Below are 16,248 nucleotides of genomic sequence, written 5' to 3'. Positions count from 1 at the left end.
TGTTTTTATTAGTCTGTTTCAGCATTGACAGCTGTCAGTGATTTTTATGAGAGAGAGCAGTAGCTGGAGGCACGCTTCTGTTTGCACAGTTCAGTTTGCTTTTGCATCTGCACTAGGAGCTTGCTTATCTATCTTCCATCCTGCTGAGGGCCCTTTGGCATTCCTGCTCCTGTCCTTTCATCTGTTCCAACCACACACACAGGCGATTGATAAGGCAGTTGTTTTGTGTAGCAATTTCTTGCTTACTCAGCCCTAGGGTTCAGATCCAGGCCTGGACTAGTCCTTCAAAGAGCTTCTGGAGACATTACCCTGTCTTGGCAGCCCTTTGGGAGGCTGTTAGCAAATTAATGAGCCACTTTACTCCAAGAGTGTATTGTTCTGAGYGAGAGCTTTGTTACCTGAAATAATCAGCTTGTTAGACCTAGTTCTTATAAACTTTGAAGCTTCCCACTGTTCAGTTTGAAACTGTTTCCTATGTATTAGTTACATGGCAGACTTGGGAGATAGAGTACCAGATTATAATGCCAAGAGATACTCTAAAGAGAGGAGAAGTTTGATGTGCTGTAGTGAGACCTATGCTGGCTTGAAAGATCAGCAATAAACTATGTGATCATGCATGGTCAGGAAGAGCCAACGAGGTTTAATTTTTGAGTAGAATATCTCATTCCATCCACAGGCGCTCCTGGTACCTATTGGTTTTAGAAAATGGGTTGTATATCCTCGGTTGAGGTTTCAGTTGTTGCTGAGAATTAAGGGTTAATTCTCAGTTAATTCACTGTGGTCCAGAAAGCAAAGCTGGGATTTTCATCACTGACAATAAATCGGAGGTGAGGGTGAAGGGCAGAAGGAAGTCTGTCGCATCAGCGAAGAATGGATTTTATATAAGATCCTATTGTATCTGGGAAAGATAAATGGAGTTGAAAGAAACTTTATTTGTGCTGAGCACTGGATGATAAGATCCATTTGAGGATAAGACTGACAAATCCAAAAAGATGCATGCATTATTTTTGCTTCATCCATTTTAATAGAGAAGATCTAATGGGAAGACATGTATTATGTTGGCAGGAATTAGCTGTGGGGGAGGAGATGAGAGCAGTATAAACCAACCTGTTTAACAAGAAGAGACTTTGTGAGAAGAAAAGTGAGTTTTTTTTTTTTCTGGATGATAATGTGAACTGCATACTTTTTTTTGGCTGTACCCCTTTCCCTTTATCTGCAAATAGATATAGAAAGAAGACTACCTACAAACAGAAGATCTCCCTATGCCCTTGTTTCRAAATGCCAACTGAATTAGTGTCTTGTGAATTAATATATTGAGCTATTGATAGCCTGTTTGTAAGGTATGTGCTTTGTTTCACATTCAAGATCCTCTGCTTTAGACAAACTAGACCTATATTCTGCTGTGAAGGCTCTGTGGTAGTGCAGCGTAGCAGCTTAAATTTCATGAAGCTCATTTGAGAGAGARAAAAAAAAAAAGGCAACCAGARTAAACAGAGTAAAGAATTATAATCTAAGCACAAAAAGACTAGTGTTATTTATTAAGAAGGTCAGCTAAGGATGTCTGTTTCTTTTATGTCCCTAGACCTTAAAAAGCCACCCACTTGTTTAAACTATAGAAGTAAGTGATGCAGACAACTTCCTAAGAGCTGAGCAAAGGACATATATAGTACATTCAGTGCAGAGGAGCAGATGATTTATAGCAACTTCTGTCTTCTAACTTCCTGTCGCCTGGGATGATAGGTGGACTGGTTAGTATGTTGACATTAAAAATTAAACCAGGTGAAGTCTTTAAGTTGCAACACCCTATTGAGATGAATAGGGCGAAGAAAGGTACTGAATTGATTTAGGTACTGTTCAGTCTCAGTAAGATGCTTGCAATTGAAAGAGATGAGCTAAAGCATCTAAAACCTAAAATTCTTGTTCGAGGTCAGAACTGTGGAGCCGAAAATGATGGGCAGATGAAGAAATGCAACAAGTTACGCTGTTGCTCTTTTTGCTCTGCCTTTCAATTGTTTCTGTGCCTCATCTGTTGCTCTGTAAAGTACAAGTGTCTGTAAGTACAGGCGCTCTGTAAAGTACAACTGTCAGGTTTTCTGTCTGTGTTTAAATGTTCTTAAAATAGCCCCAAACGAAATGTGGGCTTAGATTTTTGGATGTCCTTTTGGTGAGCATTATAGCCTTGTGGATTGACTGCGCTTTTGAAGTTGCTGTATAGTTCCTGTAGCATAGCTCGTTAAAGCATATTATCGTCTGAGGTGTCTCTCCTGGCTAAAAGCCCCCAGAATAGCTGCTGATACATCAGCAAAGCTGGGCTGCCTCTGCAGTTCCTCTGTAGCCTGCATCTGTGCTAACACTTTGTTTGCTGTATGTATATAGCTATCCTAGCAATGCATATCTTGTGCCTGCACAGATTTGGAGCTCTCTTCCCCATGAACCCACGTCAGAGTGGCTGTGAAGCTTTGGATATTGCCACTTGAGASACATGGCTGTCCAGGATGTGGAGTATGATGATTGTACAAAAGCAGAAGGATGCAAGAGCATCTCCTCCATGGTTAGAGTAGAACAAGGTGATTGTGGTCCCAGGATCTTGGGTGTATCTGCTTGGATGGACAGCCCTTGGGTAGGAAGAAAAGCTTTCCTGGGGCAATGCYGGTGAAATCAAGTTGACCTTTAGTTTAGTGTGCCTTGGTACTGCAGCTTTGGGTCCTTSGGTCACCTCTGGCTGTAGTCAGCACCTTCTTCCTGGAGAAGAGTCAGCCCTATACAGGATGCTGTTTCTTCTGTAGGTTGATATACCTGAGGTACTTGCCATCTTTGCATTCAGCTTCCCTTCTGTAACTCAGTGTACATTCATAGCAAGCTCCTCTTACTCCCACCTCACCTCCCAGTTCCCCTTTATATATATTTCTGTCACTCTCTACTCTGTTTCTGTAGGGTTTAGCATGGTAGGTATTTCTCTTGTGTGTTTTCACAGTCAGTTGGCATCTGGTGAGAACATCAGTTCAGTTGAAAACTAGTAATTAAATTTTAGACTAGAGCCCGATAAGCCCACCTGGTCTGCTCCGATCTTTCCTCTCCTTTTACCTGTCAGGATGGAGCTTCATGGATGACAAGATTTCCCCCTGTAAACAAGAGGACAGCTGCACCCCATGCTCCTCTAGTCATGTAGACTCTCTCTTGAGGCTGATTTCTCAGCCCAATTTGCTGCTTGGGCTAAGCAAAGGTAATGGCTTGAAATTTATTGGTATCTTGCAGAGGAGAGGCATCAGATCATCGAGAGCAGAAGTGTCTCTATTGAATTTGAAAAGAGAAAAAGCAGAGTTCGTGCTGAGTTTCCCTGCCCACTTGTGCCAACTTTCACTTCAAAACATGTTTTTCTTCCCTGGATGCCAGACAGAAGGAGAAAAAAAGGTCCTGCTCTACTAAGCAAGGACTTGGCACTTTCCTTCTGCTCTCCATTGCTCTCCTTGTAGGTAGGAGGACCTTGATCAAGCAAATGGCTGTGCTGATGAGGTGGTGCCTCTGCAGTGGCCAGGCGTGGTGCTACTGGGACCGGGGCAGGGGTACAGCACCATGTCCAACAGGCAGCAGCAGCAGCACAGGCTCAGGACAGCCTGCTGCTCCTTTCATGACTGACAGTGTCCTGGAGAGTGCCCTGTGCAGCCTCTTAGGGTCGGCAGACCCCGCAAATGGAGGAGGAAGATGGAATTTGAACAGTGTAATTAAATAGCGGCACTTTCCTTGGGACGGAGTGGGAGGCGAAGGGGGAAACAGCAGGGCCATAACTAGGATTTTACAGAGCTGAGGCTTCTCGCACAAAGTTTTCTTACTCCTCCAGGGCAGGAACAAATTAGCTCTCTAGCTCTGTGCCYGAGTTGTGCCCTGGGCCCCCTCCTTCCCACGCAGGTAGAGCAGCCTGCTGGGAAAGGCGCGATCATCAGGAAAGTTTCCTTGAGGCTGTTGATTGCCATGCAGCCTCTCCTGGCCCCCTGCCATAGGTAAATATTTAGCTTAATACCTAAGCACTGGCTCTGACAGGTGCTACRGTGCTGATGTGCCAGCAATGTTGAGTAGAAGGAGCAGCAGCAGCAGCAGACCTGGATGGCCCTTGCACCCTCCATGTCGCATGTTTGCTGAAGCCTTTGGCTGTCTGTTTGGGGGATATTTTGTTTTTTTTTTGCTTTTCCTCCTGCCTTACAGCCCTTCTTTTCAGAGTCTGTCAGTCCAACGTTGCTCCTAGATTAGCCACAGAAGTAGCTGCGAAGTTTCATGCGTTTTGCAAGAGCAAAGTTTTGCTTTTTATGCAAAGTTGCACAAAAGAGCTGTCTATGCCCACCCCTGATAATGGAGGGTTAATGAAATGGGCACATGGATAGTTGCTTCTAGGATGGTCTTTGAAAGCAGAGTACAAACATGACATAATGACTTAAGCAAATCTTTCCCCGGTATCCCTTCATGGATACAGGGGTGTAAAAAGGAAGTAACCAGCTGTTTCTGTAGTATTACAGATGTGCCTTTTCTGTAGCTGCTTAGCTACCTAAACGGTTTTAGTGTTTATAGAGCAGATCTTCTCATCTTGATGGCATTCGCATCCTGAGAGATGGAATTTCTTAAATTATAGGAAACTTGTGAAATTTCTCATGAAATGTGGGTTGATGACTTGGTAAAGGATTTTCCACAATAGTGAACAACTGTTCCATGAAATCCAGGCCAGGCTGTGTGGTCCCTAAAGGGATGGGGGAATATTTTTCCTGTTGACTGAAATGACATTTCAATGTTATGTTGTTGCCAAGAAGAAAATAGCTTACAATGATTACATTGCCTGTCATGACTGTGACTTCAATATCAATTCTCTGAAGTGTCCTGTGGGGCATCTCCTAAAGCTCCCACACCTCAAACTTCACAACATTTATAACTGGAGAACCATGACGTTCAAAATCCTGTTACAGCATGGCATCTGGGAACAAATGGAATGCAAATGGCAACTTAAACTGTTGAGTGGCTCACTGTAATGGTGTGGCTGTGGAATATTCAGCAGTACAGTGATGCCGAGGGCAAATTTGTTGTTGCCTATGATGAATGATCTGGGAGCTTGCCATTACTGCCCACAGTGATTATGAGTTGAGGAAATGGTGCAGTCTGATGCCTGTCCTAACGAAATCTCACACTACTAGATATCAGCTCTCTGGAAGCTTTAGTATGGTATGGTGGGTGCTTTAAAAAATGATAGACACTTAATAGAGCCATTGTAAACTGGACTCTTGCTGCTCAACAGGGCTGTTACATATGGCCTACAGCTCGTTTGTGGAATGGTCCTAAAAGGGTAACTGATGAATTTGTTGCCTTTGTGCACTTGTGTTGCTCGTTTTGAGAGTGCTTCAGAGTTGGCAATGATGGCCTAAAAGTCCCAGAATCATGGCAATATGGGATTCCTCTAATAATCGAATGTTGTTCCTAGAAGTTCAGAACTAAAAATATGGAAACTCCTGCAGGCAAAGACATGCAGTCAGTCTGTAGCAACTTTTCAGGCTGCCTAGTCTGACTGAAATATTTCATTAACTTTCTGTAAAATTTAGTGATAGAAGCAAAAAGAAAAAAAATCCAAAAGGAACTGGCTGTGATCTATGGAGAAGGATACTTCCTGGCAGGTTTCTGACCTTCTTTGAAGAGAGAGACCTGCGAGTGTTGAAAGAACTTGATTTCCATCCTCACTCCCCATGGATAGACTAGGGGGTCTGGCTAATGGAGGCAATTGCAGCAGTCAGCCTGTGTGAATGCATCAGATTGATTAGCWGGGTCCTGGTTACTGCTGCGAGTGATGATTATGCCTGTGCACTTGCGCTCTCATTCTGTGTACTAATTACTACCCGCACGGATGTCATCACCTTTAACACTGCATGGAGTTGTCCCATTAGCGTGGGAGTGGGGAAGCAGCAGGGAAGGGGAGCTCTTCAGAGAGCCAGGCTGTTTAGAAGCGAGTGGAGGAGTGGAATGATGAAGCAACTATTTTTTATGAAGAATTTTTAAGTCATCCCATCCTGGACATTCTCCCCTCACCTGCTATTTTCTCAGGTTTGCAGGGCCAGGCCCATCTCCTGGGCAGCACTTTCCATTGGGAACCATTTACTGCAAAGCATCTAGGTGTTGAGTTGCAGCTAGCAACTCTCCTGCTTTTATGCAGTGAGTTGTTGAGCCTCCGTGGTGGCAACAGCCGTGCGGGTTGTTCTTGTTGTCAGTGCAACAGACCATAGGGACAGGCCAGAGAAGCAGCTTCACTAGCTGTGCTGCCTTACAAAGTCAGCCTCAAGAGGAAAGAGAAAGGGTTTCTGATTTACCAAAGGGGTGTATGATGCAATACACACTTTTTGTGACTTGAGATGATTAGTTTCTGAATCTGTGCTGACAAATATACCCCTTGAAAATTTAGATCCCGAGTCTGTATTACTGCAGTGGTTCCAGATTAAAACAATAGGCATTTTTTTTTCAGAAATCTTAAAGATTTCTTAAAGAAATCTTAAAGAAATCTTAAATCCTAGAGATTAGGACTAGTAAACATGACCATTTAGTCCTTCTTTCTGAAGCTGTAATGAGTCCTCATGATGCAGTCCACTGATACAGTTTATCCCTATGTATTCTTAGTAGTCAAACCAGCTCATTACTGTGCTTTCCACAACTTAGTTTTGCTCTCTAGATTTGTCAGCTTCTCTTGCTGTGTACGTTGTCAGCATACTGAATGCTGGTTACTGGACAGCRGAGTGCACAGAAGTGTTGTGCGATGTGAAAGGTGTCAGCTCTGTAGAGCAGAAGGAGAGTATCTGTGTGGGTATAATCTGCTGCACTTCAGAAGCCAGACTAGCGTAGAAAGCAAGACTTGAAAGCAAAACTTGCAGTTGGGTTATAGACCTGTCCTTAGCACAGTGTTCTTGTTCTCCTTTATCCATGCAGTGTCATGGAAGCACTGGTTTGCAGTGGCAGTRTAAACATTTCTTCAGCTTCTTATCCCACTGAGGGCTTTACTTTGGATAGCTTGGGGAAAAGAGTTGGACTAAGGGCTTGTTACTTCTGTACTTGTGCTATCTCATGAGCTTCGGACTTGATTTTTTTTTCTCATCATATAGAAGACTGCTGAGGCCCTTGAGAGGAAGGGAGTTGATCAGACTCTGAAAGATTTTTAGAAAGATTTGTARTTTTTTTAAGCCATATCATATTTGCATAAAAATGTAAAGTGGTAAAACTTGACCACTATAAAGTGGCGCGTTTCCTGGGCCAGTGGTGCTGTTGCAGGGAAACTGAACATTTGTTATTGGAGCCGCCTTGGCTCTCCAGCCTTGCTGTGTCCTGTCAAGTAACTTTCTGTCGCTCTTTCAGAGAGTTTTCAACGTTCTGTACCCGATGCCTGCTGACCAGAGAAGACACGTCAGCATAAACTCCGCTCGCTGGCTGCCTGAACCAGGCCTGGGATTGGCATATGGCACCAACAAGGGGGACCTGGTGATTTGTCGACCAGAGTAAGTGATTGCTTTACATTTTATACCGCTGTGAACTCTCAACCTTTCTGTTCTTAGGGCACTGGGGAATTAAGATGGCTTTTTACTGCTAAGWGCATTGTGTTGAGGGGACCACAAAAGTCCAAATACTTCTTTTGAACCTCTGTGGTGGTTACATTGATCTCTTCAAATCAGTGTTTGTTTTGCTGATTATAAACTTTTGAGGCCATCTCATATAGTTCATTATCCTTCTCATGTCCTTCTAGGTTTCTGCTTCATTTCATATATATCTAGTGCAGGGTCTTTCAATGTCTTTGGATTTATAGATCTGTAAAACTTTGCAGTGGAGACAGCAAATTTAAGACTAAGATAKGCTTGCTTTTCTTAGCTTTCATGGACTCTGGAATTCACGAGACACAGGTTGAAAGCTGCTGATAAAGATTTATCAAATACTTATTATAGTATTTAAGCATAAGATTATATGGGCTGCAAATTTTTTGCCATTTTTATGAGCAAGTTAAGTTGTTTTAGTACTCATTTGAAAACCTCTTGGCGTGATATATAGACTTCAGCTCTCTATATACAGTGCCATGGAAGGTGCAACTGTCCCTTTAAAAACTTGCAAGAAAACACTGGGTTATTTGGATATTCCGTGACACGGGTGATGACCAACAGTCCCAACAGTGAAGCACATGTTGCCTTCCGTATTTATGGAAGGTCTCCACACTGTCGGTTTGTTGATTCCCTTTTCTCCATAGTGTTCTACAAGTGTTTCTTTGGGAGCAGTTTCTTTAGTGCTGTGGGAACACTTGTGGGAACTCTCTGCTACGTTGGTTTCCTGTTGCTGAACTGCCTTGCTCCTCTTGGGTTATGCTTCACGTGTTGGAGTCCCTTGTAGCTCCAAGGCTGGCAGGCAGGCGCTTGCAGCACCGCTGTAGTTTTACCACATGCATGTGCACTCCATCTGTTGTGCATGAGATCAGCATGTGGTGGTTGTGAAGAGTCATATGGTCAGTGTRGAAACAATCTAAATCAGAATAAATATATGCAATTGTAATAGTGACTTACTCATTACAGCCTTCTGGTGAAATCTGGAATTGGAATTCAGATTRGACCAATTTCAGTAGTACAGGATGCCAGCCCTCTTCAAACAGCACTCCTGTTCTCTTGAACATGATTTTTCATTAAGGCCTTGCTTATATGTGAAGTTTTACAAGATATTATTATGAAATAAGCTATAATCACGCTCTTCTAGGATAAGTGGCTTTCTTCAATAATAGTTCTGTACTTTTGAAGCAGAAGAATTACCAGGGATAATGGCTTTCTTATTCTTGAAAACTAGAGAGTCATTTCAAGTTATTCTCAGCATAAAAGGCTGATGAGATCTGGTCTCTTGATTATGGCTTAGGAGGTGAGCTTGGACAAGAACCCAGGGAGATGGAGAGGGGTCTGCCTGAGGTGGCGTGCTGTGATGAAAGTCTCTGCTGAGCTGAGCTTGGTCTGGCTGTCCTGGCTTGCTAGACCTTGCAGTACATGTGCATTTTGGTGCTTGCAGTAGCCCCAGTTAAGTGCCATATCCCTGGGAGACAGAGATGGTCACCAAACGTAGTAATTTGCACTGGAAGTCTTAACATTGAGGCATGCTAATCAATAAGGCTGTGTAAGAGCAGAAGTGGTTTCCAGCTGCAGTATTTGGCCCAGACTACTGCAGATCTCTGTGAGGTGCTCAGAGAAAGGAGAAATCACAACGTGTAGATAGTAGTTCCCAGTAGTTCCTGACTTAGTGGACTTAGTTCAAGATTGACRTATCTGAAAACTTTTAACTTGAGAAATGAGGGAGATGGGTGCAAATATTTGTGTAGTTTCCATATGCAACTTTACAAAGGAAGAGGAAAATTGAGTAGTGGATTCAGCAGTTGGCAGAGGACAGTATATGGGGGCAGTGGAAGAAACAGCAGGGATCAAGAAGACAGTGTACTGCTGAAACCACCCCCACTGTTCTCATTTGGCAAAGAGGATGGTGTGGTCAGTAAGGAACAACAAAGATGGTTATAATTCCCCTGTTTCTTTATTCCCCTGTTTCTTTACTCCCGTGTATAATAGAGGCATTTGAAACTGAATACTATAGGGATAGCAACAGGYTGGACTAGCAGCTGTGCCTCACATACAGGATTTGGAAAGCACATGGATAGGAAAAATGAGGTGAGTAGACTGACACAAGCAAAAGCATAATGTGAAGCTCATTGGCTCATAAATYGGCGAGTGTCTGAATAGCTGCTTGAAAATTCTAAAGAAATGGAAATTAAAATCAAGTTTGAAGTTATCTTGCTAAATTGGAGTAACACCGATGGCAGGGTGTTTTGCAGATGGAAGTGGGAGACTTCAGGTTATTTTGGAAATTCACAAAGGAGTTCAGAACACAGATTTCTTGAAAGAAAACCTAAAAACATGAAGACTGGGGTAAAATGCATTGCAGTTTATTAAGGCAGATCATAGAAAGTTTATCTCATACCTGCCCTTAAGATCATCTTTCCCTCCCCCACTTCTCTTCCAGCAAAGGAATTACTCCAGGTCTAATTTCTCTGCACTTTAGAAGACAGTTTACATGTGGAACTACAGCAAATCTATTTCAATGTCAAGAGTAAGGCTGGTCTGACTAAAGGTCTGGCTAAAGGAAAGAATACAGATTGACGGTGAACTGTCACAGGGGAGGTTATTGACGGGCTTCGTTAGGAACTTGTCCTGGGTTATTACTATTAGCATTAAYGCCCTGTGAGGGCGTGCTGAATACATTTGAAGAGGTTGTGACATTACCATTGTCATCAGGGAAGGATCAGAGTATTGCACAAAAATTGGATTGCCTTGAAAGTGATTGGAGATACAGAAATGAGATAGAATTTAATACTACAAAGTGCGCTCAGTGACTAATAACTCCAAGCTCGGTAGTTAAAATGACAGAGGAAGAAAGAGACCTGAGGCTTTAGTTGCTCATAGGCGTTTATGAGGCATCAGGATTTCGTGGCAGTGAAAACAACAAATGCAGTTCTAGGATGAGGCACAAGGTACTTAAGAATAGAGATAGGAGAATGTTAACATCACTTCAAAAGTAACTAGAGATGTCAAGTGAAACAGTTTAAAATTTGTGTACGTATGTTTGGAAGGTCCACCTTTGATCTGGTGCAGCTGAGAAGAGCTGCTAGGAGAGTCTGTGGAACATATTATTTACCTAAGAAGGCCTGTGGTGTGGGCTCTCTAGCCTAGCCAGAGGAGCAGGTTATATAGCCTTCCATAAATACTTCACAAGAAAAATGCATGTAAACCACAGGAAAGGAGAATTTATTAAGCTTATATACTTTTTTTTATTAGAGAATGGACAAAAATTCACTATCAGTAGACTGTGGCTGCAAACTAGAAGAAAGTTTCAAACCATCTGACTTGTGCAGTAGCCTATAAGTGGGTAAGATGGATGCAAAAAGCTTAACTATTTGGAGGTGTACCTTGTCTGACTTGCAAAGGCGAGTAAATGAATTTAATGCTTGTAATTGGGGGTGGGATTGGATTGCTGACCAAAGAGGCGTGTTTTAGTATTTTGGATGAAGATCCCTCTCTAAATAGGTGTTGACCAGTTGGCTCTTGGAGCTGTTGTACCTTAGAGAGATGAAGCAATGACAACACTTGTCTGCAGGCAGAAATGCACCTAAATGGACCTGAAAGAAGTCTTTAAGAGACAAGAATTCATGAGCTGTGGTGAAGTATTACCATTATACATCTATAGATCGATCTGTCTGTAAGATTTTATAGGCTTGCTCTGTAGATCCTGGCTGTGACCCCGTGGGCAGGTTAATGAATAACAGGTGCAATGCAGAACACCTGTATTGGTACTTGCTCTGTCTTTACACAGAAAAGGACCTTCATCCCACTCCTCCTCATGAGTTCATACCACTAAACCCCCTGTGGCTACTGTTTGCCCTAAGAAAGCTGTTCTGTGATGGAGTGCGGAATAAAAACATGCTTTTTCTGTATGAAGCGTGTGTAGAATAGGTAAGTGTCTGGCAAATGATGGGAAGAGAGCAGTGCCCCCAATGCCGTGGGAAGCTGCCACTGCCACTTGTGTCACAGTCATGTGCTGCATTCAGTACAGTAGATGTGAGGATAGATTAAACATTTTATTAGCCAAAGATTTTTGGATTTTTACCTTAAAAGATTTACAATCAGAAAATGTGTCCTATTGTGTTGTTGTGTTGTAGTGAGGAAGGGAAGGAAGGAATATTTTGTACCCATTTCCTCCGATTTTAGACACTGCTTTGTCCTGTTAAGAAGCATCAGTTTACTTGTTCTTCCTTTTATGTGCCTGTATTGGAAGAAACTTTGGATATGTCTTCAGGAAACTTCCTGCTATCCCAAACAATCAAAGGCCAACTGACTTAGCTTGTTTACTGATACCTTAGTCTGAACTTACAGTATTAATTTCAAGCTTGTACTGAAAACCCGAGGATCCCAATTTCCAATAAGTAAATAATATCTTGAATGGAGATAATGAGTAGTAAAAGGTGGTGGAGCTGATGTTCTGCCATGTCTGCCTGTTATTTCCTTGTTCTTGTCTTGCCTTTAGCTTGTTTAGCTGCTGGTTTGACTTACTTGCAAATAAATCGACTGATAGCCTGTCTTGGATCAGATCTCCAAGACCTGCTTAGAACTTCTTCCACTTTGCCTGCTGAATTACAGACGTTTTGAAGTTTGGTCTGCTTGAAAGCAGTAGGAAAGGAAGCTAGCATTTGGAAATAACTGCCTTTGAAAAGTGACTAGCAGGACAAGCAATTTACTTTTCATGTTGCAAGTTAAAAGTCTGTTTGATCTTTTGTTTTTCTTTGAAAAATCATCAGCCTCCTTTTTAGAGGAGATGCTTCGTGGAAGTGAGTTTAGAGAGAGAGTGGAAAGAGCAGTTAGCTGTTATGAAGAAAGGCCTATGGAAGACCTGAAGAGGCACTCTGTTCCATTCCCTTTTTCTATGTAGCATAGGCCAGTGTGGTGTCCTCAGGAGATCCTTAATGCTTGTCTTGTTGCTTTTTAGCCAGTTGCAGTGATGATAGACTGGAGCAAGGTGAAAAGTCTGTGCTTCCCTGGTGAGTCTTGAACATAAAGAGCAGTTTTGGCCTTTGGCCCCATGTCTGAAGATCACTCAGATGTGGACAAGAAAGAAATAGGATTTAGTCTGAGGTTTTGACAACCTCTCTCTTCCCTGGGAGTCCTGCAGTCCAGTTCTGACACAGAGTACAGAGGTGTGCCAGTTAATAGACCTAAGCCTGCCTACTAGCTCCTGAGATCACTGCACGCTTGCATTTGGCTTCACGTTAGCCAGTGCTCTTTGGGGGTTTAGGGGCTTGTGTTCAGTCCAGAAGTGTAGGATTTTGAAAGGCTTTGTCGTTGTGCCCCTTTAAAGGCTACACCAATTCATGGTAGTAGGAATGTTCTTTGGGAGAGACATTCCTCCATTGGAATACCCTTCCAGCTGGAATTCCTCCACTCCACTGGAATACCTCTGGGCATACTCTGTGAGGTAGCATACTCCACTTAGCCAGTGAAGTGGGTTACCATATACTTGTATGTATATGGTGTGTGTATGGTATATGGTATATATGTATTATACCTCAGTACCGAGCAGGAGGAATTCACCCCTCGCCACTGGTATCCGGCTGCACACTGAGTTCCAGGTAGCCACCAGTGCTTTCAGCCTCCCCCAAGCTGTTTCTCCTTCACCGTGCTCTGCCCGATGGTTTTTATATCTGGGGCTAGTGCTTCTTAAGGTTTTGTACTTGTTTCTTTGTCGTTCAAGGTTTTATTTTTTTGGAGCAGAGGATGAAATATAATGTCTTGTACAGTACAGACTCCTCTCCTGAATTAAACAGGAATTTATCTTGTAATGGTCACAGCGTTTCCTATTCTGTCATATCCTAACAAGAGCTTTCCCATGCAGAAACGAGCCGGGATGTAGCTCTTCAGGTTTTAGTGGTCTTGCAGGTGATGAGCAGGTGAGGCTGAAAGCGAGTTGGTGCAGACTGCTTGCTGCTTGCTGCTTGCTGCCTGCGCTGCCCTCTCTTGTGGAGGGCTGCCCTGGGAGAAAGGGAGCGGGTCTGAATGTCAGCTCCTTCCTGTTTCATCTTGGGGGAAAATAGGGGGTGAGGGGGGAGACTGGGGGCACATGTTCAGGAGTGGGTTCTGGAAGGGCTGAGGTGCTTTTAACCTATCCCAACATCTCAGCGCTCTGTAAATACTGCTTCAAAACCACGCACTAAAGGCACCTCGACCAGGGCTAGCTATCTAATTCAGGCATCTGCAAGAGAAGAAGGATTTCTTCTGCAGACAGAGCATCTGGTAATGGAATTAAACTACTCCCTGAAGATGCGTCTGGTTCAGAGACAGCATCCAGTGGAATTCACTCATGGGGAGGTAGGTGTGGAGACTCTCAAATTGACTCAGTGCCATGCAGTGTGCGTATTTTGATTTTTGTGGTGAAATCTCCCTCTAAAGTGAAATTACTCAGCGCAAATTCTCTTCACAATAGCTTTTTATGCTTTGCAGAGGATCATTGCAACTGTCTGCCTATGCCAATCCAGGTTTTTGTTCCCTCTGAGAACTGCATATCCTCCTGTCTAGTGATGGGGACAACGTGTCTGCATCTGGTGATTGGTGCCGGTACGGAGGTGATAATCCATCCTGCTGCCTGGCATGCCGTGTCTCTTGGCCGGCCAACTCCGCTTGTCAGCCTTTAACAGTGATGCCTCCCAGCAGCATAAGCCCGAGTGTATTGTTTGCTTTTTAAGAACAGCTTTAAGAGGTTGGAGTAAACAAGGAGACGGAAGGAGGAGCTGTCTTCCTTTGTGTGTAAGTGAGAGCTGTTGGCAAGCCCGCTTAATAGGGAGTATTTTCACAGCTGTTAACTGGTGCAGCTGCAGAGCCTGGTTGTGTGCGAGTGTCCTCTGCAAATGGCCTCGCAAGAGGAAAGAGCTGACCAGGGGCTTTGTCCTCTGCAAATGCTGTCCCAGAGCCTGCTAACTGCAGCGCGGTGAATTTTCTAAAAGAGGAAAAGAGATGGTTTTAATTGATAAAAGGACTGCAAGTTAAGGGATTGAGATGGCCAGTGGAATACTGTGTGCAGTTCTGGGCTCCCCAGCACAGGAGGGATGTGGAGCTTCTGGGGAGGGTCCAGCAGAGAGCAACAAAGATGACGAAGGGAATTGAGCATCTCTCATATGAGGAGAGACTGAATGAGCTGGGCATTTTCTCTGCAGAAGAGAAGGTTGAGAGGGGATCTGATCAATATGTATAAGTACCTAGAGGGGGAATGTAGGGAGGAAGGAACCAACGTCTTCTCAGTGGTGGCCGCTGATAGGACAAGGGGTAGTGGATATAAGTTGAAATACAAGAAGTTCCAGCTCCATGTGAGGAAGAACCTCTTTACTGTGAGGATGACAGAGCAGTGGAACAGGCTGCCCAGGGAGGCTGTGGAATCTCCTTCTCTGGAGGTCTTCAAAACCCGCCTGATGCCACCCTGTGCCCCGTGCTCTGGGTGTCCCTGCTTGAGCAAGAGGTTGGATTAGATGATCTCTAGAGGTCCCTTCCAACCATTCTGAGATTCTGTGAGTTTTGCACTGAAGATGCATCCTCACAGTTTCACTTGGATTTTATCATTCACATATTTCAAAACTGAAGTGGATTATTTTCAAATTGTTCAAGAAACTCGTAACCTGAGTGCTGAGAGACTCAGTCATTGCAGATGCAAGAGAAGTACAGTAATAATCTGGAGGCTTGAAATGTTTATCTCCATTATGCAATTGTGTTCTATTCCATTTCTATTTCTGTATGTGAATTTGATGTCTCAGATGAATAATGCTATTAGGTGGAAGATGCCCTTGTACAATTCCGTATGTCTGTGATTCCTGAAGATAAATTTTGAGTTGCTGTAAGTCTGTGGTTATTAGCAAGTTCATTTCCTTCATCCTTTTTTTTTTTTCTCCAACATTTGCTGAAGAGCTAAGTAGTGAATTTAGTTTTCTCTCATGAGAAAAGGGAGCTTGGTTCAGAGCTCAGTGATAAAGAAACCGAACTGGCTGCTACCAGTTTGTTTTTAAAGTCACGGGCCTTCTGCTCACCCTTACTGGCTCTTGGTTGAGGTAGCAATCTTCCTATTTAAGACTGGCCATGTATTTTAAGAACACTTAGCAATTGCTTCATTTATATCTATTCAGATCACATCTGCCGCCTTCTCCTCTTCTACTTTTTTTCTAATTCCATCTACAAGAGCAATTAAATTTTATGCAAGCAATTAGGTGACTTACTAAACCCCCCTGCCTACTGCCTGTAGCCTGCTCTTTCTTTGTTTTCTGATAACTTTCTTTTTTTTTTTGTCATCATCTTCTTTGTTATATTACTTTCTTAAGGAAAAAATTAGGCTTAGAAGAAAGTAATTGCCAATTTAAGGATGGCTTCCTTTTTGAAGAAATCTGCTAAGGTGGCTTTTGGCCTTTTGTTACTTCCCCATTTTTTTGTAACTTGTTAAAAACCAGGTGTGAGTGGCACAAAAAAGTTAACTTACTAACTTTCTTAATCAGTACAACAAGCTGCTCTGTGATGCTTTGTCTTTAGCTGAAGACTTTCATACTCCTAATTGTCCAAGTACTGTTATTTCATTTCTTTTTTCTCCCCTCTCTCTCCCCTCTCTCTCCCCTCTCTCTCCCCTCTCTCTCCCCTCTCTCTCCCCTCT

General features: G+C 43.2%; 1 protein-coding gene across 3 annotated transcripts in view; it reads left to right on the top strand.

Annotated features, from left to right (window-relative positions):
• The window catches only part of AMBRA1 (autophagy and beclin 1 regulator 1), a 121,388-nt gene that overhangs the window by 86,583 nt on the left and 18,557 nt on the right, over positions 1 to 16,248 (top strand). For all 3 annotated transcript variants that reach the window (XM_026035131.1, XM_026035130.1, XM_026035129.1), the window contains one exon: positions 7,369 to 7,508. In XM_026035131.1, coding sequence (XP_025890916.1) covers positions 7,369 to 7,508 — 140 coding nt within the window. The remainder of the gene's footprint in view (positions 1 to 7,368; positions 7,509 to 16,248) is intronic.

This window comes from Nothoprocta perdicaria, unplaced genomic scaffold (assembly GCF_003342845.1).
Source record: "Nothoprocta perdicaria isolate Ctin4 unplaced genomic scaffold, notPer1 scaffold_156, whole genome shotgun sequence".
In the NCBI taxonomy this organism is placed as follows: domain Eukaryota; kingdom Metazoa; phylum Chordata; class Aves; order Tinamiformes; family Tinamidae; genus Nothoprocta; species Nothoprocta perdicaria.
The sequence above is the reverse complement of the archived record's forward strand: the minus strand, read 5'-3'. Positions and strand labels throughout refer to the sequence as shown.